The following is a 26,198-nucleotide window of genomic DNA, read 5'->3' on the forward strand; positions in this document are numbered from 1 at the left end:
CCACTAAGGATAATTCTTTTCTTGAGAAATTCGTGTTTTCCTTTGAAGGCATTCAGGCAGATGCACGTTTGAAACAGGATATGAGGCATTTGAGTCCCAGGAACTGTTTGCCCTAGCATGAAAAAGAAGGTACTCGGGGAAGAGTGGGGTGAGGTAGGAGGAGGAGCAGACCTCCCAGGTGCCGGGCTGCCTTGATTGGCATGGGTGAGCTGGCCGAGCTGAGAGCGAGATGAGACAGCATGTTGGTAAGAGGACTTCAAGTCCTGATGGGTTACAAGGATTAAGTTTCCTGGCTGGCCACTACATTGATTTCCTCAGACCTCTTGGGGTCTGGGCAAGAGGATCTGAGGTAGTGAAGTGTCTAGTGCTGGTTGCCTCCGATTTGACCAGGGTTCCCTTTTAAATGCCCAGCTGTTTGCACCAGACAGTTACACAAGCATTGCCTTCACCCAAGAAGGTTAGGGAGGTTTAGAAGCCACTAGATAGCATTTGAATCTGAAAAACATCTGGTATCTGTCAGACCTCCACGATTATTTGGTCAATTCAGTTAATATGGATTGCTAGATCTGAGAAGGGGTGGCCTTGGTATCCATGAGATTTCAGTGTTTTGTAGATTGAAATAGTATGAACTGTTGATTCTGGGAGATTTAGTCTGATCCCTCATTTCTGAATATCCATGTTTTAATCCTGCTCTCCCCGAGTCCTCCTCCAGGCTTATCTTTATCTTTCCTATGGTCATGTAGTGAGTGTGTCTCCTGGGGACTTGATCACTTGATAACACAGATGGGGGAGCACACACAGCAGTGTGGACCTCTGGGTAGGAATGGTGAACACATTTCTTCACTGTGTAGATGGAGGAAGTGTTTCCCTGGACTGTCCCCAAAGCAAGGCAGAAGGGGCAACTTGTTGGAGGGAAAGGGTTTTTTTCCCCCCTCAGCTAGGTGAATTACTGCTTGACTCATTTGACCTAAATCTCTGCCCTTTATTGGCTAAAGAAGAAATGCTTCAGGAAATATTTTGTGTGCAATGAGAGAGGGTACCAACTCTCTCCTGGAAAGTGATTCACTAGATCACTGCTGTCATAGGGTATAGGGGAGGGAGTCATGGCACCAAGTCATAGGCAGAAGTAACAATCCTTTTACTGGATCCATCTTGCCACTGGATCCCACACAGGTAACTATGACTTGTCTCTACTTGGTCTTATGTGAACACAGTGGTCAGGCAGCCATCGTCTCTTATGGTTCCAGGAACGTGTTTCCTTTTCTCCCATCTCACCCAGTTTTTGTTCAACCTACCTGTCATATTACTCTTCTCTTTTGGTTAAAGTTACTGGAAAACACTAAAGCAGCGGTTCTCAACCCTCCTAATGCTTCAGCCCTTTAATACAGTTCCTCATGCTGTGGTGACCCCCAACCATAAGTTATTTCACTGCTACTACATAACTGTAATTTTGCTACTGTTATGAATCATAATGTAAATATCTGATATGTAGGATAACTTATATGTGACCTCCACGGGGGTACTGACCCACAGGTTGAGAAATGATTACCTAAAGGCTGGGTTAAGGGCTGTGAAGACAGCTCAGCTGTCTTAGTGCACTGGAGGTGGAGGCAAAGGATATAACGTTAAGATAATCCTGGGCTACGGTTGCCAACCTAACTTATATGAGACTCAGCACGTTGGCCTCAAACATATGATTGTCTCAACCCCCTAGGTACCAGTAATATAGGAATGATCACAGTACCCAGCTTGCCAATTTTTAAATTTTTATTTCATGCACATTGGTGTTTTCCTTCATGTATGTCTGTGTGAGGGTGTTGGATCCCCTGGAACTGGAGTTATAGACAATTGTGAACTGCCATGTGGATGCTGGGAACTGAACCCTTGGTCTTTTGGAAGAGCAACCAATGCTCTTAACCACTGAGCCAGTCCCCTGGCTTGCCTTTTTTAATGGTTTTGTTTAGATAGAAGAACTGGGTATTCAGGAAACAGGAGCCCCAGGCAACCGCTAGACAAGCTTCTTAACTCCTCCAAACCTGTCCCAGCCTTCACAGAGATGACATTCAGAACAATGCTGCAGGCACTGAGACTCATTTGCTGTATGAATAAATAACAACCATGAAGATGTAATAACATTTCCATCAACTACTTTGTAAACTTAATAATGTCACACTTACATGAGAGGGTAATCATTATATACTTGCTAGGAGTTATTGTGGCATTTAAAAAATGAAATAGAGGCTTGACTCTTTTTAATATGACCATAACGAGCATCTTATGTTCATGCTTGTTATATGCATCATTATTCCTTTAGGTTGGGAAGATTAATTAGTAGTGATGAGACAGCAAGGGTCACATGCCCAGCAGCACACAGTGGTTGTGATGACATCTGTTACTATACTTAGCTTGGTTTCTCTCTCACGTTGGGCAAGCATTTCTTTAATAATGAAAATATAAAACTACACCCAGTTAAGTTAGAATCTCTGCAAAAATGTGAGTGTTGTACAAGTAATTCTTTAAAGAAAACCAATGCTTATGAACATATTTACTGCAAGTCTATTGTGGAGAGACAATTTGTTGTTGTTGTTGTTTTTAAGATTTTGGTACTTAAGAAGGAAAAATTGCTGTCAAACATCTCTCCATGACAACTTCTGGGAAACTGGGAGGACAGGCTAGGAAGAGGGTCTGTGTTTCTCTTTCCAAGTGGCAAGTCTTCCTTAGGTAATTGATTGATTTAGAGAGACAGAGACAGAGAGAAAAGAGACAAAAAGAGAGGGAGAGAGAGGCTGGAATGGATAAATTCTTTACTGTGAAGGAAGCTACATGGATTTTTTTTCTGTAAGAAGAATTATAAAAGCTAGAGTTATGCCAAAGCTTAAAATGATGAACTTAAAAGCAAATTTAAAAAGTGTTCTAGAGTTTGTTTCTCTTAGATCTTTTAGAGAACCGAGAAAATAAAATTAAAAATCATACCAGTCATAGGTTTATTAAAGAGTATTGAGTTACCCATAAAAATTGCTTCTTTGAAACTATCTGCTAGGGGCTGGAGAGATAGCTAAGAGATTAGGAACACTGGCTGCTCTTCCAGAGAACCCGGGTTCAATTCCCAGCACCCACATGGCAGCTTACAACTGTCTGTACCTCCAGTTGCAGGGAACCGAACACCCTCACACAGATATCCATGCAGATAAAACACCAAAGCACATAAAATAAAAACAAATTACTTATAGCTACTATGTTCTGAATGTTAAGTAAAGTATCCTTGAAGCTTCGGTTTTTGTAAAAATTAATATTAATTTAATTTCATGTATATATATTATGTATATAATATATATACCTTTTTGTGATTTAGAGCTAGGTTTGTCTTTAATTCTTAAACTTGCACTTTATCGTGAGATCAAGTTTTTCCCTCCACTATACAGCATGACCTGGATGGCTCTTTTTTAATTAATTAATTAATTTTTTAACATTCTGGACCACAGTCTTCCCTACTTCCTCTCTTCCCAGTGCCCCCCCCATCTACTCCTCCTCCATTTCTCTTCAGAAAAGGGCAGGCCTCCCATGGATATCAACCAGCCATGATATATCAAACTGCAGTGAGACTAGAAACCTCCTCTCCTATTAAGGCTGGATGAGGTAACCCAATAGGAGGAAAGGGCCCCAAAAGAAGGTAACAGAATCAGAGACAGCCCTTGATCCCAGTTAGGAGTCCCGCAAGAAGACCAAGCTACACAACTGTAACACAGGTGCAGAGGGCCTGGGTCAGTCCCATTGTTCCATTTAGGCATCCTGGTTGGTGGTTCGGTCTCTGTGAGCCCCTATGAGCTCTGGTTAGTTGATTCTGTTGCATCCTTGATCCCTCTGGTACTACCTTTAGCACAGACAAACAGGAACACACACCTATGTAATTAGGGACTACTGACCCCTCGTGGTAGCAAACAGTAATTGTAGATTCAATTTTGCAGTCTTTTTGACTGTGTAAATTAAGTTAGGGAGTAATCACGGCAAGGCATGTAGCTCCAAAATATGGATCAAGGAAAGGGAGATAACACTGCAGGCGGTCCACTGTTAGGCATGGCCCACTCCTTGCAGGACAGGCTTCATAGCATTGCCGGACAGCAGCTGCTGTGTAAGTAATTTCTGGGTGGAGTCTTGGCTGACTTGCTCATGTTTATTACCTAATCCTGCATCTTTTCATATTAACTGAGCGTGTGGCTGCTAGAAATGTGTCCAGCCCTGGTATGTGTGAGATCCACTACTGTGTGATCAACATGCGGTCTCCAAACAGAACACTGAAACCACCAGCCAGCCTTTGGCCCCATAAAGATTATTTTCTTGCCCAGACTTCTGTGCTTTTCAAAAGCCTAGAGGTCGCATTCTAAAAATGGAATTTAAATGTGACCAGGTAGGTCCAATAACAGAAAGTGAAGAGAAATGGAATGTTGTCATCCTGGACTAGATAGCATCAATGTATAACTACCAAAGTACACCTGTTTCATAAGCATTGCTATTCTTGAAAGAAGTACTCGTACAACTTTCACTTGTTTTTTGTTTTTGTTTTTGTTTTTGTTTTTTGCTGAGAATCTAACTTTACTAGGTATGGTTTCATGCTTTTACTTTTATCTTTTAAAAATACTTATTAATTTAGTTATGTATACATGGTGAGGTACATGTGTGCTGGTGCCACATGGGATCCCCCTGGAGCTAGAGTTACAAGTGGCTGTGAACCACCAACCTGGGTGCTGAGAACCCAACTCGGCTCCTCTGGAAGACCAGCATGTGTTCTGAACCACCAAGCCATTTCTCTAGCTATACTTTTCTTTGTTAAGAGAAGTTCTTCCAAAATGAAATTGTCAATGTTGGAAGATGAAAGTGAACTCGGCCTTTAGTTAGAAGAGAGCTATGTCTCATTCCTGTATGAGCCGTGAGCTGCCTGATTAGAGACCCAAACCACTTTAGTTTTCTTACCTTTAAAGTTTTTAAATGACATTTTGTGTGTGTGTGTGTGTGTGTGTGTGTGTGTGTGTAACTCGTAGAAGTTGGTTCTCTTCACCCATTATGTGGGTCCCAAAACTTGAAGTCATGTTTAATGACAGGTTGCCAGGATCAGTGACAAGCACTTTTACAGGCTGAGCCATCTGGCCAGCCAGCTTTCTCATCTTTGAGATTAGATGATCCTGTTCCCGGGCAACCTGTGAGGCTTGTAGGTTGCATACTTTTATAGCTATGGCGAGCTACCTCCTGATTTCATCACTCACGGAATTGTTCTTCTCCTGCTATTCCGATATCACTAAGCTGTGAACGCGGCACTCCTGACACTGAACCTTGGTTCTGTCACTCACTGCCTGATTCAACAGGGGCCAGTACAGACCATGTGCCACATAACAACGTTATGGTCAATGAAGGACCGTGTATGATGGTAGCCCCATGAGCGTGTAATGAAGCTGGCAATTCCTATTGCCGACCCATGTGCTAGTCTTTGCAATGTTTTAGGATGATCCATTATCTTCATGTTTATGGCACAGCACATGCACTGTGCTGCATATGGGATACTTTATAATAACCGAAGATCACACTTCTCCTGTTTGTATGCTTACTGCACTATAATAATAATTAATTAGTAATAACTGTTATTATAATAGCCTCAGGCAGGTCCTGCGGGAATGATGTCAGAAGCCATTTGTCATAGGAGATGACAGGTGGCTCCATTAGCGCTAGTGCCCTGAGGAGCTTCCATAAGGACAGAGTGGACCCAGTTAGGGTGGGGAGAGGTGGGGGGAAGGGAGAAGGGATGGGCAGGACAGAGTGATATAAATGATACTGGCCCTGATTGGCCTGGGTTAACATATGCTTCTGTTTTAGCTTTCTTTTCTAAACAGAAGAGTTTAAAAAGAAAAAAAATAAAATAGAAAAAAAGCTTTTAGAATAAGGATAAAAAATATTTTTGTACAGTATATTTTTGCCATATAGTATGTTTATGTTTTAACTTGTTATTACAAAAGAGCTAAAATAAAACAAATTAGAAGATTACAAAGTAAAGAAGTTACCACAAGTAAGCTAAGGTTAATTATTAATGAAAAAAAGTAAGGTAAATTAGGTGTAGCCCAAGGATACAGTGTTTGGAAAGTCCACAGTGGTGTTGAGAAGCACCCCAGACCTTCCCAGCCTCTCAAGCCCCATTCACAATCAAGGCCCTATACACATCTGCTGTTTTCTACCTGTTGTACAGATTGCCCTGTGTCTTCTTAAGGGTTCAGATAAGTCTCTGCTGCTGTGCTTTGGTTGCTTGTGGTATTCAGTACCGCATCCTGGGAGTGGAGCAGGCTACACCTACACCATCTGTTCTCTGTTGCTCTCATAGTTGCAAAACTGCTTAATGACGCCTTAAGCATGCATGGCTGTCCTGCCGTTTTCTCTGAGCTGAGGCAGATGTAGTAATGGTGCCTGTCCTGTGGATTTGGGCCGAGACTGAATGAACCAATGAGCTGAACTCAGCATTGTGCCTGCCTGTCCTGAGGGATGATGTCAGTAGATCTGCCACTACTGTGACAAACTGAGAGAAGATAAAAATTATCCGGAGACGTTGACTTACTAAAACCATTTGCTCCTGCTCATTTCTTGTTGCAAATCAGTTTCTATTCCCAGAGTAGTAGATTTGGCCCTATATGGCCTGTTTGAATTCCCTACCGTAGTTTTCCTATATGTGAATGATAGACTCTACGCCACGTATTGCTATTGCGACAAACCTACCCCAATTCCCCACATATAAACATTTCTTCGAAGAGATTAAATAAGAAAGGCTGAGTTTGTGTAAGATTCGATCCAGCTCCATGCACTTGGTGAGGCCTGTCCCGGGCATTTTATCACTCTCATTACTGCAAGAGACCTGTGCACACCTCTGCAGTAGGCTTTGTTATTATCATTATAATTATTTATTCTTATTTATTTATTGATGCCTTTCTCCTCTAGCAGCTAGCACAGTAGACAGTGTATGGTAATCAAGAGATGTTTGATTAGTGCAGGAATGCGTGTGTGCAAATAGCCAAAGGGACACTGCTAATAAGATGAGCATTTGAGACTAGAAATTTAAACCAGCTATTCTTTCTACAGCACCATCCCACGGCTATTTGGCTATTGCTGTGGAAATCCAGATGTGCACATCCAGTAAGAAGAAGTCTTTGGAATAAGTTCAGACAGAAGTAAAAATTATGTAGCTATTGTTAAGGGGGTGAGTCAAAGTAGATTTGAATTAGATAAAGCTCCAGAATTAGTTTGGGATTTGCTTCCCAATGATCAGAAGAAAAATTCTGATAAGGTACATGTTTGTAACTCTAGTGTTGGGGGGCAGGGGAGGTAGAAACTGATGGTCGTGACGTAGTGGGGATCCAGAAGTATGTGGGGGAGAACACAGCAAGAATTGATGGAGTTAGGCAGAACCCCCAGAGCTCCCTGGCCAGCATGTTTACCAAATTAGTGAGCTTCATGTTCAGTGAGAGACCTTCTCTGGAAAAATAAGTTCATCTTCAATAGAGGAAGGCACCCAACATTTATTTACCAAATTAGTGAGCTTCATGTTCAGTGAGAGACCTTCTCTGGAAAAATAAGTTCAGCTTCAATAGAGGAAGGCACCCAACATTTATCTTTGGCCTCTATTTTTTCATGCTCTCGTGTGCACTTGCGCACACACACACACACACACACACACACAGAAATGTATCATGATAAAATATGTAACAAAATCCAGCTTTTCAACTGATTTTAAGCATGCAGTTTTTTGTGCATTTACACTGTTTTATGATCATCACTCTTATCCCTCTCCAGAACTTTTCCCCCAACTATAAACTACCCACTTCCCATTCCCTGGTCCCTCCACCCATCGTCTTCCTGCTTCAGTCTTTGTTATCTCTCTGCTGTCTCATAAAAGAGAAATCATGCATTTGTCCTTTTGTGATCAGCCGCACACTGCTGATCCTGGAGTCCCATCCTTTTTTTTTTTTTTTTTTTTTTTTTTTTTTTTTTGAGACAGGGATTCTTTGTGGCTTTGGAGCCTGTCTTGGAACTCGCTCTGTAGACCAGGCTGGCCTAGAACTCACAGAGATCCACGTGCCTCTGCCTCCGGAGTGCTGGGATTAAAGGTGTGCCCCACCAACACTTGGCTCATCCATTTTTCTAAGAGTGAGGTAGCCACTCTACATATCTGCATCTATTAGATTTTCCAACCAGGAAATCTCTTCAAGGCCCTGATTCCTAAGCCTACTTCCTCTCTCTGTCTTGGATCCCTACTGCCCGTGCTCCTTATTTTGTTTATGTGTACATGATGTGTGCATAGGTGTGCACGACACAGCACATCTGGGCCCAGGGGACAGCATGTGGTCAGTTGCTTCACATAACGCCCTCCGTGTTCATCTGTATCATAGCTTGTGTTGGAATTCTCTTGTGTTTTAGGCTCAATACCAGTTCATTACTCCTTTGTCTGTCATCTCTCCATGTGTACTACTGCCACCATTTGGCTGTTGTGAATAAGGTGTAGGTGTGATTTTCTGTCCTGCCAGCCAGCTCCCAAATAACCATGCAGAGACTTATTATTAGTTATAAATGCTCTGCTGATAGCTTAGGCTTGTTACTAACTAGCTCTAACAACTTAAATTAACCCATAGTTCTTATCTACAGTACCTTTTTTTTTTTTAACATGGCCTGTTCAACTTGCTTCTCCCTCAGTCTCCTTCTGACTCTACCCTTCTTCATCCCAGAGAGTTCTCTCCCTGTCTGAAAGTCCTGCCTAGCCTCTTCCTGCCTAGTTATTGGCTATTTATCTCTTTATTAAACCAGTGAGAGCAACACTTCTTCATGGTGTACAAAAAGATTATTCCACAACAATAAGGCCCCTATGAACACAAATTAGCAAATGTCTGCTTGAGTGGGGGTTTCCATACCCAGACAAGAATTGTTGGAATATGGTAATTCTATGTGTAATTTTTAGAGGAATTAATGTCATTTTTCATATAGCTGAACCGTTTTACAGTGTGCATGGGTTCCATCTTTTTCAAACTCTTCTTGAATATGATAATAAGCATCATTATTTAATAAATATTTATATTTAATAAACATTTCCTAACTCCTTCTAGCTCTCATTCCACAAAGGAAGGCCAATAGATAAGAATGCCTTCAAGAATCTCAGAAAGCTGAGGACAGGCAGTCAGCATACAGGGTGCATATAGAAAAACACACATGGAAAATGGCCACTCTGGGTCCCCAGGGAACTGTTTATAATTAGCTTGCTAGGAGCACATAACTGTACTCCCAACACTGAGAAGGCAGAGACAGGGAGATCCTTGGGGCTTGCTAGACAGCCAGTCTAGACCAATTAGTGAGCTCCATGTTCAGGGAGAGATCTTGTCTCAAAAAATGAGATGAAGAAGGATTGAAGAAGGCACTGTCAACCTCTACCCTTTACACACACACACACACACACACACACACACACTATACCCTTTTGTGTCTTTCCTAACACATATTTTCCTTATTAAAAATTTTAATTGTACATATTAATTGTCACATGTGTCTTAAAGTGTATGTAACTAAAACATTTCCCCAAAGTTAACAATAATTAAATAAGCCATTAAGAAAAAAAAAAGAGGGGCTAGGGGAGATTGTTCAGTAAGTAAAGGTCTTGTTATCCATGTTTGAGGACCTGACTTCAGTCCCCAGTAACCTTGTTAAAAAAAAATGACTGGGTGTGGTGAAACAGGCCTTTAATCCCAGCACTAGGTAGGCAGATCTCTGCATTTGAGGCCTGCCTGGTCTACAGAGCAAATTTCAGGACAGCTAGAGCTACACAGAGAAACCTTGTCTTGACTCCCACCCCTCAAAAAAACCAAGCAAACAAACAAAGAAGCCAGTGCGCATTTCAGCCTGCATCTGTAGTCCCAGCACTGAGGAGGTAGAGATTAGAGGGTTGCTAGCTTGCCAACCCTAGCCAAGTGAGAAACCCTATCTCAAAGAAATAAGGTAGAGAGTGGATAAAGAAAACATCTTCTGCTTCCACAAGCATTAACACATACATATGTATTTATGCATACACACGTGTATATACACAGACTTGCATATGTACAAGATGTATGCATATGCACATGTTTATTCACATACACATAAGCATGTGCACAGCAGACATTGCCCATATACAAAAAGTAGAAAAGGAAACTATCTTCAACTCTGTTAAATTTATGAAGAAAAGCACTAACTTTGGCGATGGCAGCCACAGAGGTCAGTTTAGTTGAGGAGAAAGTAGACACTCCCTAGCACAGGTCTTCAGGTATGCATGACAGTAATAACCATTTCCATTTATTTAATACCTAGTCTATTGCAGCATGTTTACACCTGGGGGAAGGAAATAGGATAAATGAGGGAACTCGGGCTCACGGGAGTTGGCCAAGGCTCTGCAGCTAGGGAAAGGTAGATTATGGATTCAGATGTTGGGGCTGGAAAGATGGCACAGTAGTTAAGAGCAGAAGACCCTGCTTTGATTCTAAGCATCTACATGGTGGCTCACAACCATCTGTAATTCATGAAGGAATGGAGAAAGGCATTCTGGACCGAGAGCAATATACAAAGCCAGAGTCTTGAAAGAGCACCGTGTGCTTGGCACACTTCCAGTCATTCTGTGTGGCTGGAATGTGAGGCATGGAGGACTTGTGGTGAGGTGAAGGTGACACTGGAAAGGCCAGCAGAGGACGAATCCTGGGGACCTTTGGGTTTTTCTTCAATAGGTCTCATAAGGCTTCTGCTATGTTCCCCGTACTAGATAAGTAAGACATCAGAGACGGGAAGCAGTGATAGAGAAACAGACAGAATATAAAGTAATTCAAACAAGGCATTGCTACACACACCCATGGAGGGAGGGAAACATCTGTAAAGGATTATTTGAGATGACTCCTGAACTTCAAAATGGTATAAGTGTTATTAGTCAGTCAGTTGTGGGGTACAAGGATGAGGGTTTGTCACAGGCAAAAGCCTAAAAGGCAAAACTGATTTGCTGATGTGTGAACAAAATTGTAAGTTGTTTGTGTTGCCAGCATAGGATGAGACTGAAATGTATATAGCGCACAGTCTTTCATGCCATTTCATAGGAGCCAGTGATGGTTGTAAACTCCAGGGGACACGCTAGATCCCTCTGGTGGGTGGGAAAGTAGGGTGCAGGGAGATAAAGCAGAAAATCGGAGGACAGACTGAGCATACAAAATCAAGGGGCTAGGTGAGGGTGGGGTAGTGGGCACAGAGAGGAGGGCCCTGGTCTTTGGGTTATTTAGGAGATGAAATACCTGTAGGACTTTTTGATTGACTGGGATAAGAAAAAAGGTTGGAAAAAAGATTCCTAGCTAGGTCAAGGCAGTGTCTCTGAGCCCTCTGACCATTGAACTCCCTGGGCTGGATCAGGACTGACACCTGGAGCTCTGTGACACTGGGCACCTAGCAGGATTTTGGTCTCTATCACACTCTCACCCTCTGATGGCTTGGGATAGGGGGTGCCAGCAGAGCTGGGATAGCTTCGGCCAATGCCAGGGAAGCCAGTGTTGTTACCAGATAGGAGGAGTTATAATTAGCACAGTTACTAGGGCTTTGTGAGCCTGTGCTGCTAGAAGGAGCTTTTCCTCCTGGATGAATGTACTTGTTTGTGAAACAAAATGGAGAGTTCTGGGTTTTCAGTGTGCGTGCGTGCGTGCGTGCATGTGTGTGTGTGGGGGGGGGTTTGGGGAGATTCAAGTTTGCTCAGGTACAAGCTTTGATACAAGCCGGAAATGAGTTTTGCTGCTTTGTGTCTTGTCTAGGCAGGAGGAAGAGGGTGAAAAGTCTACCTTGGTGTGTTTGAATAGCTGGAAAGATGGGAGAGAAAGAACATAGAACCACTGTTTAGAGCTAGAGAGAATTTGCCTAATGCCACGCGTGTACACCAGGTTCAAAAGAAACTTAGGATGAATGGCTGGCTGAGGTGCCTTTTAGCATACCAAGCCACATGCTGGCCTCAGGGATCACTCAACACCTATGGCTCCTCTCAACTCTTCTCACTTCTCCCCCTACCCCAAACTTCTCCAGCTCATGGACTTCCCTTCCCCTAGCTGCTGATTCCCATATAACCCTGCCATTTCAGCCACGCCCTCTCAACCCTGCCATTTCAGCCACGCCCTCTCCTGGCTCTTCTCTTTGCTGCTGTCCCTCCCTTCTCTTTGCTCTCTCTTCTCCTCTCTTACTCTCTCCATCTCTGTCTCCTCTCATGACCTGGTCCAGTCTGCTGGCCATGTCTGGTCTACTTCTTTCTCTCCCTGCTCTGGACTCTCCCAGGTGCCTCTGGCTGCTCTCTCCTCATATCTACAGTAGAAACCTTCTCCTCAACCATACCTTGGAGTGGTCATGTTCTCACTTTATACAACATGAAATATTAGTGGTAGTGGTCAAGCCGAGAGTGAAATCCAAGAGGCACAAGCTCCTGGCCAGGATGCTTAAGACAACAAACTCTTCCGTCTATTAACAAAAATTGAAATGTCTGTGCTTGTGAGAAGTTCGTTTTTCTCCCACTTTGCCTGTAACGGGCTAACGTAGAACACTCACAACAGGAGCTAGACCCATCCACAGATGACTGGTACTATACTGTGACGACAAATGAATACATTCAATTTCTCCACCTGCACCACCCCAGGGCCTCTAGCCATGACTTCTCAAAAGCTCTGTGGGCATTTTCTCTTGCATTGGCTTGTGTCACATCGTCAAACAAGCTCAACTGCTTGGAGAAATGAGACTGTATCATACATGGGGAGAGCACAGGATGGACAGGGGCAGCTGAGAACTAGATCTGAACCAACCCTATCGTGTCAGATAGCAGCTAATCCAATCATACTCTGGAAGGCAGACGTGGTACGTGCCGTTCTGAGGATAGCTGAGCAATAGTCAGGTGGCTTTTTGCCAAGCAACTTCAGAAGTGGCTTGGTGCCTCACTGGGCTGCTTCCATACCCCCTATTTGGAAACGTGAGAAGGTAGGGAGAGAATAAAAGGCACATGCTACCTTATAACGCCAGCTTCCTGTCTCCCAGCATTCTGGAAGTTCTACAATCATGTCTTCACACACATAGGATCTTAAACAGCCCAAGAAAGGTTTGGAGAGAGAAATCTTAAATGGTGAGGATGCTGCCAGTGTCAGTGTCATGACCGCTAACACAAGAGAGTCTGCGCCAGATAGAGGACCTGAAGTCAGCTCGTCCTCACATTGCTGTCCCTTGGAAGGTCTCAGGTCTTCCACAGAGCCACAGTAGCTGCCTTTCTTAAACATGCTTCCCTGTATTGCATTCTCTAATCAAATTGGCTGTCTCTGCAAACTTGGCCTTGTCCACACTTGACACCACAGGGTAGCATATCATCGCTCTGCCCATAAGTCAGTAAAGGATGGGTCCAGAGCTGGACCCAGGGTCTTTCTGACTCAAAGAAGTAAAAAGCAGTATCCATTCTATTTAGTATCTGGAGCTATTCTTTCTTTCTAATACTTCCAAATCTGGGTCATGCAGAAGCCCAGCCTGCTGCCTAAGTCTTAGTGTCTCAGAAGACTCCATAGCTAAGACTGTAGTAGCTGGTCCCTACACCTTCTACAAAGATGGAGGCAAGAGTATGAATTGCTGCTGTTTCAAAGTGGTATTATCAATTAACAATAGGATTCGTCCTCAGATTTGGGATGTGACCCTCAACTTCTTCCTAGTTTCTCTTCTTCCTACCTCTTAAAGGAGCCAGAGTCTTCAATCAGTGCCAAAGGGTTTTGCTATAAAACGAGAGAAAATAAACAGCCATGCAGAAAATGACTCTTCTTAGCTTTGTAGCCCCTGCCTCATGCCCTCCTCAAAACGCTAAATACTTTCTGCTTGAATCCTAGGGGTGGGAGTAAGGAATTTAGCGTATGCATGTACCAAGTTCCATCCACTTTATACGTTCAACCACCGAACAGCCTGTGAAACTGATGTCTTTCCCTGTTTGTCACAGGACCACATGTGACGTTCATTAGCATAGGGAGTCTACCTGGTGTCAGCTACATGGCCTAATAAGCAAAGCCTTGGTGCTTAAAGTCTGTCACTCTTTTAAATGCAAATGATGTTTTTCAGTGGAGGATTCACATTGTGTCCAGGTGACTGAAAGAGAAAGAACTTGGTAAGAGGACACCTTAATGTGCTCCTCGCGGCTTCGGCCCCTGGACTGTAGCAAGAGGACGTGGATTGTCTTATTGCTGGGTTTGTGGTAGAAGATGGCACTGGCCTCATGTTGACCTGTGAATCAGGTGGAAATGGCCACATGGGATGTAATAGAGTCGGGACTGTCCTTGCCCTACAGTGCCCTGTCGGACATGCTGAATAGGGTATGAACCCACAAACTCAGAGAAAACAGGAAGTGACTCAAACAGACTTAAAATTAAACAAAAAATGGGGCTATAAACTGAGTGTAGTGGCATATCTGTAGGGTCCCAGTTACTTGCAAACTGAGGCAGAAGGATCTCTTGAGGCTGGCCTAGGCAAGCAAGCAACTAAAAATTTTAAAGGACAGTAGAAATGGGAATTGTTTTTCACAGTGCATTTCAGTGCCTAAGAGGTAATTATTAACTATTACCTGTCCCTGCTGAATAAGAATAAATTTAAGCTGGAACACTAGTTTTTTGAGTTGGTGGTGGTGGTGGTGGTGTGTGTGTGTGTGTGTGTGTGTGTGTGTGTGTGTGTGTGTGTGTGTGTGTGTGTTCTGTGTTCTGCAGGAGGTGGTTGATAAATATTAATGCACCCAGCAGAAGAGACCTCATGGAGTTTTTCTGTTATGGGTGGACAATGAACATTAAAGGCTGTAAGTAAATAACTATGTAATTAGGGAGTGAAAATCCTCTTGGGGGAGAAAAATAAAAGGAAGAGGAAAAGCAGAGTAATAGGATCTATATCAGTATCAGTTCCTTTTCTGCTACTGTAAGTAAATACTGAGGGCTGGTACCTTATAACTAATAGATCTTTATTTAGATTATAGTTCTCAGAGGTTCACAGTCCAAACCTCATGTGCAAAGTCTTGTGAGGCCCCTTTGCTTGTACCACATCATGCTAGTTGGTGTCATGGTACAAATGAGAGAGAAAGAGAAATCACAGGAAATAGATGTGGGGGAACAGAATGTTAGGATGGAAAAGGAAATAACGATACAAGTGAGTGACAGATGGAGGACTCTGTTCCTGGGCTTACTTCATAGCATTTATAGTGCTCCAACCTGATCTGAGGCGAGCAGAACATCCCCCCATGGGTTGTCTTCATGCTGAGGTCCTCACCGTCTGCACGTGGCTGTTTGCATTTCCACCTCCTTCAACAATTGCTTCATTCCTTTCTCCTTTCTCCTTTCTCCTTTCTCCTTCCTTCCTTCCTTCCTTCCTTCCTTTCTCTCTCTCTTCTCTCTCTCTCTCTCTCTCTCTCTCTCTCTTTCTTCTTTCATGGATAGCACAGTGAATTTGAACAAGTGTTTACCCGGTAGCGCCCACCACACAATCAAAAGATCAAATATTCCCATCACCCAGGCACAGTTGCTGTACATCCCAGTGGTGCCAATCCTCCCACACCTCCTGGCTACGGGAATCATTGATCTGATCTCTGCCTATAAATCAGCTTTCTCTGTTCTATAATTCCATACAAAAGGAATCACAGAGTATGGACTATGGTTTCCAGCTTCTTTCATCTGACTTCTTGTTTGTTCATTGTTTGCATCAATAGTGCTTTCATTTTCATTGTTTACTAGTATTTTAAAAACTGATGGAAAATTTGTTATCAATTTGTTGATGAACATATACAGGTAGTGTCCAGTGGTTGGCTATTGGGGTAAAGTAACTATGAGCATTCTATTTCTCTTGAGTAAATATTCAATAGTGGAACTGTTTGGATGTGTAATACACATGTATTCCAATTTATAAAGTATTACAAAACCGTTTTCTGTGATAAATAGAGTGATTTTTAAGTAGTGACTAGAAGAAGATGAGAAAGCTAGCCAACCAGATAACTCTGGGAAGAATTTTCCAAGGTAATAGACAGCAGAAGGCTCGGATGAGACTGGGAAAGAATGTGAACTCGAGAGGCCATGGGGCTGGTGAAGATCAGGTGGAGCATGTATGATTTTAATGAGCATAGGCTTTTTTGAGTCACATGGGGCATTGAGGATTTTTGCCAGAGAATCTTTCTAACAAATGTCAATCCCTCTGATGTTGGAAAAGATCAGTCTGACTATAACATTGTAAACAGGGCATACAAGGGCCGGAGTAGGAGGCAGGAGGACAGTTTGGGAAGTGTCTGCTGTAGTCCATTTTGAGGACTGATGCTGTTCATACTAGATCAACCATTAACATAGGAACACATGGGGGAAGGCAGCAGATCCAGTGGGATTTACATGGATGGATTCAATGTAGAATGTGAGATAAAGACAACAATTAATGAGAACCACAGGACTTTTGGGCTAAGCAACAGAAAGGACAGGGCTGCCTTAATTGAGACAGGGAAAGTTATAGATGAAGAAGGTTTGAGTAAGACATTCAATTTTAGAAATTTTGTGTTTGAGGTATTTGTTAGATGTTTCATGTGGCAAGCCAGTGACTGAGCATGCCAGAACTTCTGGGGAAAGAACTGGGATAGAGACACAGATTTGAGAGGTGTCAGCATGCAGATGGTATTGGAAGCCTTGAGACTAAATCAGATCACCAAGGGCCTAGGAGCGTCTAAGGAGGAAAAGGCCCAGGACCAAGCTCTAGGTCACTCACATTGGTATGCTCTGGAGAAAGGGAGAAAAGCAAGCGAAAGAAGACAGAACAGGCCCATCACAGGAACATGGGAAGAAAAGCCAGAGGCCGGGTCTGAAGTCAGATAAACTGAGAAAGGGAGGGCTCAAAGTTTTGAAACACTTCTGAGAGCTTGAGTGATGCTATGACTAAAAATTCACCTTTGCCTCTAGCACCATCTGCGATCTCTATTAGACCCGCTTTGGTGAAACAGCGGAGGCAAAAGCTTGATTTTAGTGTGCGTAAAAGATGAGAGACAAGTCATCGGGTACTAAAAATGAATGATTACATTGAAGAGTTTCTCCCAAGAAGGAAGAAACAGATAGTAACTGGTAAGGGCTCTGAGGCGTAGAAGAGTTGTTTTTAAAGATGAAAGAGTCCATATATCATACAGCAACGGGGGCTTTTCAGTGGATAGTGAAATACCGATGGACAAGAAAGGGAAAGACATCCTGGGTGGTGTCGGGAAAAGATTCTGTGGTCAGAGAAAGGGCGTGTGAGAGCTGGTGCTGGGGCGTGGCAGATGTGACAGGAGGAGCTTGCACAAGTATCAGGGAAGAAATGACTTCTATTTGTTCCCCCAAATACATTTTTAAGCATACTTCTGAAGTGAGTTACTACCCTGGGGGTTCTTTTGTGCGGAAACATCCTTGTTCCTATCTGGAACACCTGTTCTCTGCATGTGTAAATCCTACCCATCCTTCAGAGTCCAGCCATCCCAGACTGCAACTGCCCGAGTAGGCATTTCCTCATCACCACAGCCCCAAACCTTGTCTCTCTGTCTAGTTTCCTCAACTCATTACGGTTCATTATAACCATTTGGCACAGATCCTGTAATCTCTATCTGGCGATTTTTTAAATGAATATGCTTCTTAAATATTCCCACAGATTATTGCTTTGTGGGCTAGGTCAACACCAGGTATCCTCCATAGCTTTTAACATAAATATATTGCTAAGCTCATAAACAGAAATCCAGAATTTTGTGAGGCTCGGTTACCAAAGGCCGGTAAGCTGCAGGCGAGACTCGGCTGTGCAGAAAGCGTGGTTGAGAAGCTGTTTTCTCTTTCCTCTGTCCTTTCCTCCGAACACCCAGCTGCCTGGAGAAGTCCAGGAGAAGCTGACTCCTCTGGAATTGTGCAGAGAGGGGCTGGAAGATTTAGGAAGCACGTAACTTGAGAAAAGGACCAACCAGTGAGTGGAAATCCTTGGTGTGTGTTTTGAGCAGCATCCACTCACTTGGTAAGCATGTAGTCATCTTTTGTAGGTAGGATGCGCTAGCCGTAGGGAAGCAGTGAGCAGAGGAAGTCATGTCTACACTAACTTGCAGCTCACTGTGGACCTGTAACACCGCTGCCACTCACTGGTGTAGGCTGTGCTTGACACAGTGACCGGAGCAGTGTTACCATTTGAATGGGGGGCTTCGGTCATGGAAACGGAAACTCTCCCACAGGTTTAACCTGTTTTGTGATGCAGAGACAGGCAGATGGGACAAGACACTGTTTGGGCAGAGGATAAGTAAGTGACTTGTGAGATGGGAGCATTTATTTTTTTATTTGTTTGTTTATTTATTTATTATTTTTCACCAAATAATAAGTATTACGTCCTTAATCTGTTACATCCAGTAACTGTTTCTGATGTGATTAGACCACAGGATGAATCGCAAGGCACCAAACGTGGCCTCTCACAATGTACTTACAATATGAGGAAATGTAATACAAGCCAAGCCGCACATGCCATTTCTGGTGACCACATTTAAAAAAAATGAACAGAACCATGTAAAAACTCGGTGGCAATAATGCATTTAAAACATTGTAATTTCAACATAAAAATAAAAGCACAAAATTCTTAATTTTTAAAGAGTTTTAATATCCTTTTTCAGTTTAATTTTTTTCTTCCTTTGATTTTTAGTATTCTTTTGCAATAGTCAATATTAAAAACCCATTGTGGCGGCTGGGCGTTGGTGGCACACGCCTTTAATCCCAGCACTCGGGAGGCAGAGGCAGGCAGATCTCTGTGAGTTCGAGGCCAGCCTGGTCTACAGAGCTAGTTCCTGGACAGCCTCCAAAACAATACAGAGAAACCCTGTCTCGAAAAACCAAAGCCAAACCAAAACAAAACAAACAAACAAAAAAAAAAACCACTGTGGCTGGGCGTTGGTGGCACACGCCTTTAATCCTGAGTGGTGGTATGCAAGCCTTAAATCCCAGCACTCAGGAAGCAGAGGTAGGTGGATCTCTGTGAGCTTGAGGCCAGCCTGGTCTACAAAGCTTCAGAGAAATCCTGTCTCAAACAATCAAAAAATAAAAACAAAAAACAAAAACCCACTGTGAACTGGTCCCTGGAATCTCATGGTATATTCAGTTCAGTCTGTACTAGTTACATCTCCAGGGTTCAGTAGCTGTGGGTAGCCTGTGCCCGCCATCATGAATGACACAGCTGTGGTGTCTGTAGGGTAAACACTGTCCCAGGTTTCCAGGACAGGTCTAAGGTGAGCCAGTGTCCTGATGGTCATAGGATCGCTTTAGGCTAGGTCAGGCTTTCAAAGCAGGAGTCGGACATTAGAGTCCAGTACCAGATGATGTCAGGTGTCATCAAGAATTTAAACGTATTCAGTATAAATATCTACCAATTTGTTTATGTTTGGGATGTTTTGTTTTTTGAGACAGGGTCTCACTACATAGCCCTGGCTAGCATGAAACTCATTATGTAGACAAACCGGCCTTGAATTCACAGAAATCTGTCTGCCTCTGTTTCCTGAGTGCTGAGATTACAGGTGTGTGCCTCCTCACCAAGCCTTTGATAGTCACTATACCCCATATAAGTCCTGTGCCTGCTGCCTGAGAGGAAATGAAGAAAAACAAAGGGTGATTCCTGTGAAATGCAGTTCTTAAACAGCTGCAAGAAATATCATTTGGGACAACCCTTTCAGCTCCTGCTGTAGGACTGAGCTCCTGTCTCCACAAAGTATCCTGGGGGATTGCAGGGGCTCCAGCCTCACCCCGGGCTCTTACCAGGGGCCTGAAAGTTACTAAATTAAGCTCAGCCAGGCCTATTTGTGAACACAGACTCCAGCCAAGTCAGAGGGATTTGTCCTGCTAAGGAATGTCCTGGGGAGGGGAGAGGTTCTCTGAGATCATTGGTATTTATGTGTATGCCTTCTCACTTGCCAGCGTGGTTGGGCCGGATCAACAAAGGCTCTGGGACTCAACCAAGAGGCTAACAGAGTGGCCAGAGAAAATGACTAGCTTATGACACACGGAGGTTTAATTGGAGGTCAGTGTGAAATAGACAGCATGTGTCTTCGGACTTCTTTGCTCAGAGTAAATAAACTAGCCAGCACACTCCACTTTCCCCCTTATTTATCCTTCTCTAAAAGTAAACTTCATGTTTTAGAGCAGTGTTAGCTCACAGCAAAACCGAACAGGAGACTCGAAGATCTCCTATCTACTCTTTGCGCCATCAAATTCCAAATACGCCTCATTTTGTTTATTTATTATTGGATTTCTCAACTGAGTATTGATCAGAATTGGCTTTTTCACCCGTGATTCATGCATCTGACTATTTGTGGAAATTATATTGATTGAAGACCTCTGATATGCCAATGTTTTAATTTTATCTTATTTAATTGTATGTTTGATTGATGTAGCTGAAACTAAAACACGAGGGAACTGTCCTGAAGTGCTGAAATGGTCTCTAGGATAGAGAGGAAGAGGTACCTGTGAAAAATGGTTGAATTTTCCTTTTCCTGTGGTTCTATGTAGTGGAATGTGCGAGAGCGGATCTTTACACCACGGCTGACCGCCATCTTTCTGCGGCTGCCTCAGCTCTAAGAGTCCCACCTTCCCTTGATGGGGCGGCTCTTCACTTTCCTACCCTGAAGCAGAACTGGGATGCTGGGAAGGAGGGCAGCCGCAGCATGACGTCGTCTGCGGGTTTAGTGGTGTCTCTTTGGAGGATGAAGTCAGGAGTCACATGTTGAATTCACAATAATTTGTGTATCTGCTGCTATTTATATCTGCCACCTGTGCGCATTTCTACATGGCTATCTGATCCTGAGTAACTGCAGGCTCATTATTTCTCTGGCTTATTGAATTCTGCTATAAATCAAGTATTTAATTGATTTAGATGTATGCTATAAATCCTCTGGGGGCTATGACTGACTTGGTATTTCTGAAAGCTGTTGGAGTTCCTTGCCCGTACAAGGGTGGATGCTTATTAAATTTTTGGTTGGGGTACAAAATAAGCAAGTGCTGCCATCTCCAGATCAGCTTGCTTGCCCTCTGCCTAAAGAGTACCTTTTCTCAGCCAGACGTCGGTGGCGCACGCCTTTAATCCCAGCACTCGGGAGGCAGAGGCAGGCGGATGCTCTGTGAGTTCGAGGCCAGCCTGGTCTACAAGAGCAAGTTCCAGGACAGCCTCCAAAGCCACAGAGAAACCCTGTCTCGAAAAAAACCAAAAAAAAAAAAAAAAAGAGTACCTTTTCTCTGTCTTCCTGTCTCCCAATCTCCCCCAGCCCCCGCGGTACACATACATGCTCTCACACACCATCCCTAGCTATGCTTGCCTGAATCTTAGAATGCCAGGACACTCAGATGTTGTCATCTGTGTCTGTCTAATCAAAAGAAGAAGTCGGCACGGCTTTAGGATCCGATGAAGAAGTGTTGTAGGTTGAGCTTGAGACTGTGCCCTGAACAAAGTGTCATAGTTCCGATATAGGGCTTGCTGCTGTAGAAACCAAACTTTTCCACTTGTTTTTCTCCGTCTCCTCGGGAGACCGGGTATTCAAGCTGGCTCTGGCAGGGCACCACCCTGGCATTGCACAGTCTGACGGTGTCTGAAGACACTGCCCCGTTGTCCCTTCCCTGGCAATGAAGGACACATGTCCTACATTGGAGCAACCTCTGTGCCTAATTTGGACGTTAGCTCTGCAATGGAATAATGGTGAGCATAGACTCTGTGGAATAGCAGGAGCTGTACTTCGGAAACCAAGCCTCCCGTGCTGGTAAAGTCGAAAAACTTAATGTTTTGCACATGAACCCTGCTGGCTAGATGTCTCACACTCACATAGGACACTGGCAGGATTGTGATTGTTTTTAGGCAAGGGGGAAAGGTCCCAATTTGAACGAATAAGATGTTTACAAGCAAAGCTTTGGGAAGAGTAACATTGCAGTGTTAATGACAGAGCTAGATGTCTGCACCCACTAGTGTTCCCCAGTTCTATTTTTGCTTTGAAATTTTGTGAATAGAAGGACATTTTATTTATAAAAGAATTCCTTCAGAAACTGCTAAAATGCTTTCTAGGGACCATACAAGCATGACCACCTTGTACCTCAGTCAGGATGGAATTCCTTCTGAAAACCCTGCATGCTTTACTGTGTTCTGCAGAGATGTGATATTACCCCAGTGCCCTCAAAGAAGCCTGTGTGCATGTACTGTTTTACTTCACTTTTCTGGGAAGGGTGAAAAGCCCATGTATTAACTTCTCACTGGAGTGCATAGAACTGGGTGGGGGGTCTCACAAAAGCCTTGAACCCTTCTTCCCACTTACGCTAGTTCCTTTTGAGTTTCTTTAATTTATGAGATTGGTTAGGGTGGGACTTTGCTACATTTATTTTTGTCCTAAATTAAGACTCATTTGTAGCAGGCCTGCTTCTCTCTGGCTTCTCCTGTTTCCAAACGTGCAGTGGTTCCCTGAAGGCTGACCCTGGCTTGCCCCTTACTGCACAGAGAACTCTTTGAGCTCAGGCCTGTAAGGCCAAGGAAAGCGCTTCCATTTGGCCACTTTCGTCTCCAGTGAGGATTGCACTCACTGATCTTCTCATGCATATTGACAAGATGTCAAGTGTTCTCTCTCTCTATGTGCTGTGCATACATACATGTATACACAACACATATATGTATACACATATGTATACATACACACACACACACACAAATGTAAGACATTACAGTTTAATGCCCAAATAAAAATGTAATTAAAGACAGTTGACAAAATTTTCTTAAGTATTCATTCCCTAAACTTACATGGAGAGATACCAAGGGCAAAGTATGTCTGTTAAAGCCTAGAGGGAGAGGCAGATATTTAAAATAACTGATTTGAGGAAGAGTGAGGTGGGCGCATGCTAGAAACAGGCATTGGATGGCCACAAGTTCTGGCTTGCTTGAGAGAGTCCTGACTTTCACCTGTTGCTCAAGTGTCCTAATGGCACCACCCTCGATGTGGATGCTTAATTATACTCATCTTGCACTGCAGAAAGTTTCCTGGACAGTAGGAAGCTTGAAGTGAGGAATTGATCCACTCAGAGTTAAGATGGAAGGCTTGGAAAGAGTGAGCGGCCACTCTGCTGTTTCTTTTTAACGTAGTCCCGGTTGAACTTGGGAGGAAATGCAGGCGGGGAAATTGTTTTTGCAGAGTGCTGTGTTTAGTGTGGATTGCTGTGGAGACTCTGGCCCTTGCTTTCATCCAACTCTGCATGCTGCAGCAAACAGTAAAGTCTGGTCAGTTGCTGAGAGTGCCAGCCCTGGCTTCTGATTCTAAACGCTGGCGTTTGATGGAGCCTAATGCTTGTCTCATTTAACTTAAGCTTCAGCACTGAAATTTTCCTTTCAGTTAATAGGGTGTTACACAGAAGAGGAGGCCCTACAGCTGCCTCTTTCTTCAGAATATAAATTACCCTAGATCTCTTAGTGCAACGCTGCTGACATGACAAACAAATTTAGTCTGGGACCTACTTAAGACTATACATCAAACTTACATGAGAACACTTATTTGTGGGAGTAGACATAATATGCTAAACTGTGCCATCAATTATGTGAGACTCATAATTCTACACCCCCACCCTGCCCCCCACAATCCCACATCCCCACCTGCCCCGCCCTTCTTATTTCTCTTCACTACTTATCTCAAAAGACTAAAGTGAAGAATGTTCAGGTTGGGAACGCATGCTCAGGTGCTGGGACATTCTGCTTTTAGTGTAATCATTCCCTTTCTATGATACAGTGCTAGTCTAATATGTGGTTGCATCTCATAACTTCCGCTATCTCAGACAGAGCAAACTATCACTGCTATTGTCAGTAATAGTCAATGTTTTTGAATGTTGTACACACACACACACACACACACACACACACACACACACACACACACACACACAGCAGCTATCTTACATGGGTGCCTGGGATCTGATATTAGGGCCTCATGCTTGTACAGTAGGCACTGTTAGCAACTAAGCCACCCCCTAGCTCTGCTAATGTTGTCTGAATTGATTTCCCATTCCTCATACACTGCAGGCTATTAATCTTCAGGTGATACACTTTGAAAGCATCACTAAATCCTTGTTCATACTTTACAGGCATACCTTTATTTCCCTTTTCTGTTTGCCAAAATCTTACCTGTTGATTTACCCCAATAAGAATTGTTCCCTACGTAGATCCACCACCAAAGACCACTTAATTTATAAAAGTCCAATTTCATAATAAAATTTATGATATTGTTTTTAAAACACACACACATTTTCCTTAAATAATTAAGCCCAGGACTGGGGAGACAGTTCAGGCAGGAAGGTACTTGTCAGGTAGGCATGATGACATGAGTTTGATAAACAGCACAACTGCCAAAAATAAAATAATAAAATAAAGTAGAAAAGCCAGGTGTGGTAGTTTATGCTGATAATCCCAGGGAAAAGCTGGGTGTGGTAGTTTGCACCGATAAGTCTGGTGCTGGAGAGACTGAGACAGGTGCATTTCTGGAGCCCTCTGGCTACGCAATCTTGCCTAACCTAGAAGAGAGTTCCAAAGTAGTGAGAAGCTTTACCTTAAAGGAGGTAGTTGGCTCCTAAGGAATGGCACTTGGTGCCCTCTGACCTCTCCATGCACATACGCCTGCACATATCCATGCTCCCACCCACAGGAACACTCATACACACAAATCATTAACCCCCTACATATTTTAAAACATACAGTAGCCTACAGTAGCAGGAAACTTTTGTTTTGCTGTGTGTGTGTGTGTGTATGTGTGTGTGTGTGGTGTGTCCTCTAATGTTGTAGAGAGCTGATGGTTCAGGGCCCTGGTGATGTCCAGAGGTAGTGACTGACAGGCAGAAGCATGAAAAGCAGCACAGGGGAAATCTCAGGACTGGAGAGCTTGTTTACTGATCCATCTGTATCTCCATATGTTCTGGGGGCTCTGAAAAGGACTGAGAGGAGCTGAGAGGCTGTGGACCAGAGCTGAAGTGAAACAGGAATCGAGGCTAGAGAGCTCTGGCAGCTACTGATGGTTAATGTCTGTCTGCTTTTCAGAACATCGAGCTGAAGGTTGAAGTGGAGAGCCTGAAACGAGAACTCCAGGACAGGACGCAGCATCTGGATAAGTCATGGTGAGTTGTAGGTTGAACTCTGTGCAGAGCAATGTGTGCACGTGAGCTCTGTCCTGGCCCAGACTCACTGGAGAGGAACGAATTCAGAGGCAAAGTCCTGAACCTTAGCCTTCATATTTTCCATGTGGGGTCTGATTTTGGATGTGAAGTCATGGATTTCATGTTTCCTTGGATGCACCTGCTACTTGGTCAGATACACTTTGCCATGGATGGGTGAATCTCCCAGACCTGAGACTGTGGATTTCCTGCTAAACAGGAAAGAGCTAATCAGGAGGCAGTGAATGCTGAATATTTGCAAATAACATTAATCAGGAACGATCAGTCAGTCTAAAAAAAATCAAGAGCTGGAATAATGTTCAGGGAAATGGGCATTCTCATGTTCTTCTGGTGAAAGTGGGGGTTATAGCATCAGTTTTGGTATGGCTTATTGATTTTTAAAGGTAAAAGAAGTCAGATAACCCCTAGAGGAACTCCGTTTCTCATAAATAAAGGCACCCATGAAAGGAGAAAGCCAAGAATACTTCTGCATCATTCTTTGTAATGGCAGAAAGCTTGAAGCAACCATCCACTAATTAGCCAATGGCTGAACATACTTCAGTACGTCTGTCCCGTGGCTTATTACGGCAGATGTTAAAAAGAATGAACACTGTATTGTTCTGGCAGAAAGCTCTTGCTATGGTGAGTAAAGAGGAAAACTGCTGAGCAATGTTCACAGTACAAGTCTTGTGGACTAAATGTGTGTATTCTAGTTTTGTGTCCTGTTTCTGTGATAAATCATTGACAAAACCCAACTTGGATTGGAAAGAATATGTTTCATCCAGCAACAGTTACCACTGGAGGAAGGCAGGCAGGAACTGAAGAGACCATGGAAGAATGCTGCTCACTGGCTTGCTTAGCTGACTTCCTTATATAACCCAGGACTACCTACTGGGGGATAGCCCTGTCCACCTCTTACATCAGTTAGCAATGAAGAAAATGCCCCTAAAGATACACCCACAGGCTGATCCAACA

The 26,198-nt window shown here is 43.5% G+C and overlaps 1 protein-coding gene across 10 annotated transcripts in view; it reads left to right on the top strand.

Annotated features, from left to right (window-relative positions):
* Positions 1-26,198, top strand: part of LOC101838805 (myomegalin) — a 188,589-nt gene that overhangs the window by 63,654 nt on the left and 98,737 nt on the right. For all 10 annotated transcript variants that reach the window (XR_001197344.3, XM_040752166.1, XM_013123790.3 and 7 more), the window contains exon 5: positions 25,111-25,187. Coding sequence is in view for 9 of the 10 variants with exons in the window: in XM_040752166.1 (XP_040608100.1) it covers positions 25,111-25,187 (77 nt within the window). In the remaining variant the exon portion in view is untranslated. The remainder of the gene's footprint in view (positions 1-25,110; positions 25,188-26,198) is intronic.

Source organism: Mesocricetus auratus, unplaced genomic scaffold (assembly GCF_017639785.1).
Source record: "Mesocricetus auratus isolate SY011 unplaced genomic scaffold, BCM_Maur_2.0 Super-Scaffold_100009, whole genome shotgun sequence".
NCBI classification, from domain to species: Eukaryota; Metazoa; Chordata; class Mammalia; order Rodentia; family Cricetidae; genus Mesocricetus; species Mesocricetus auratus.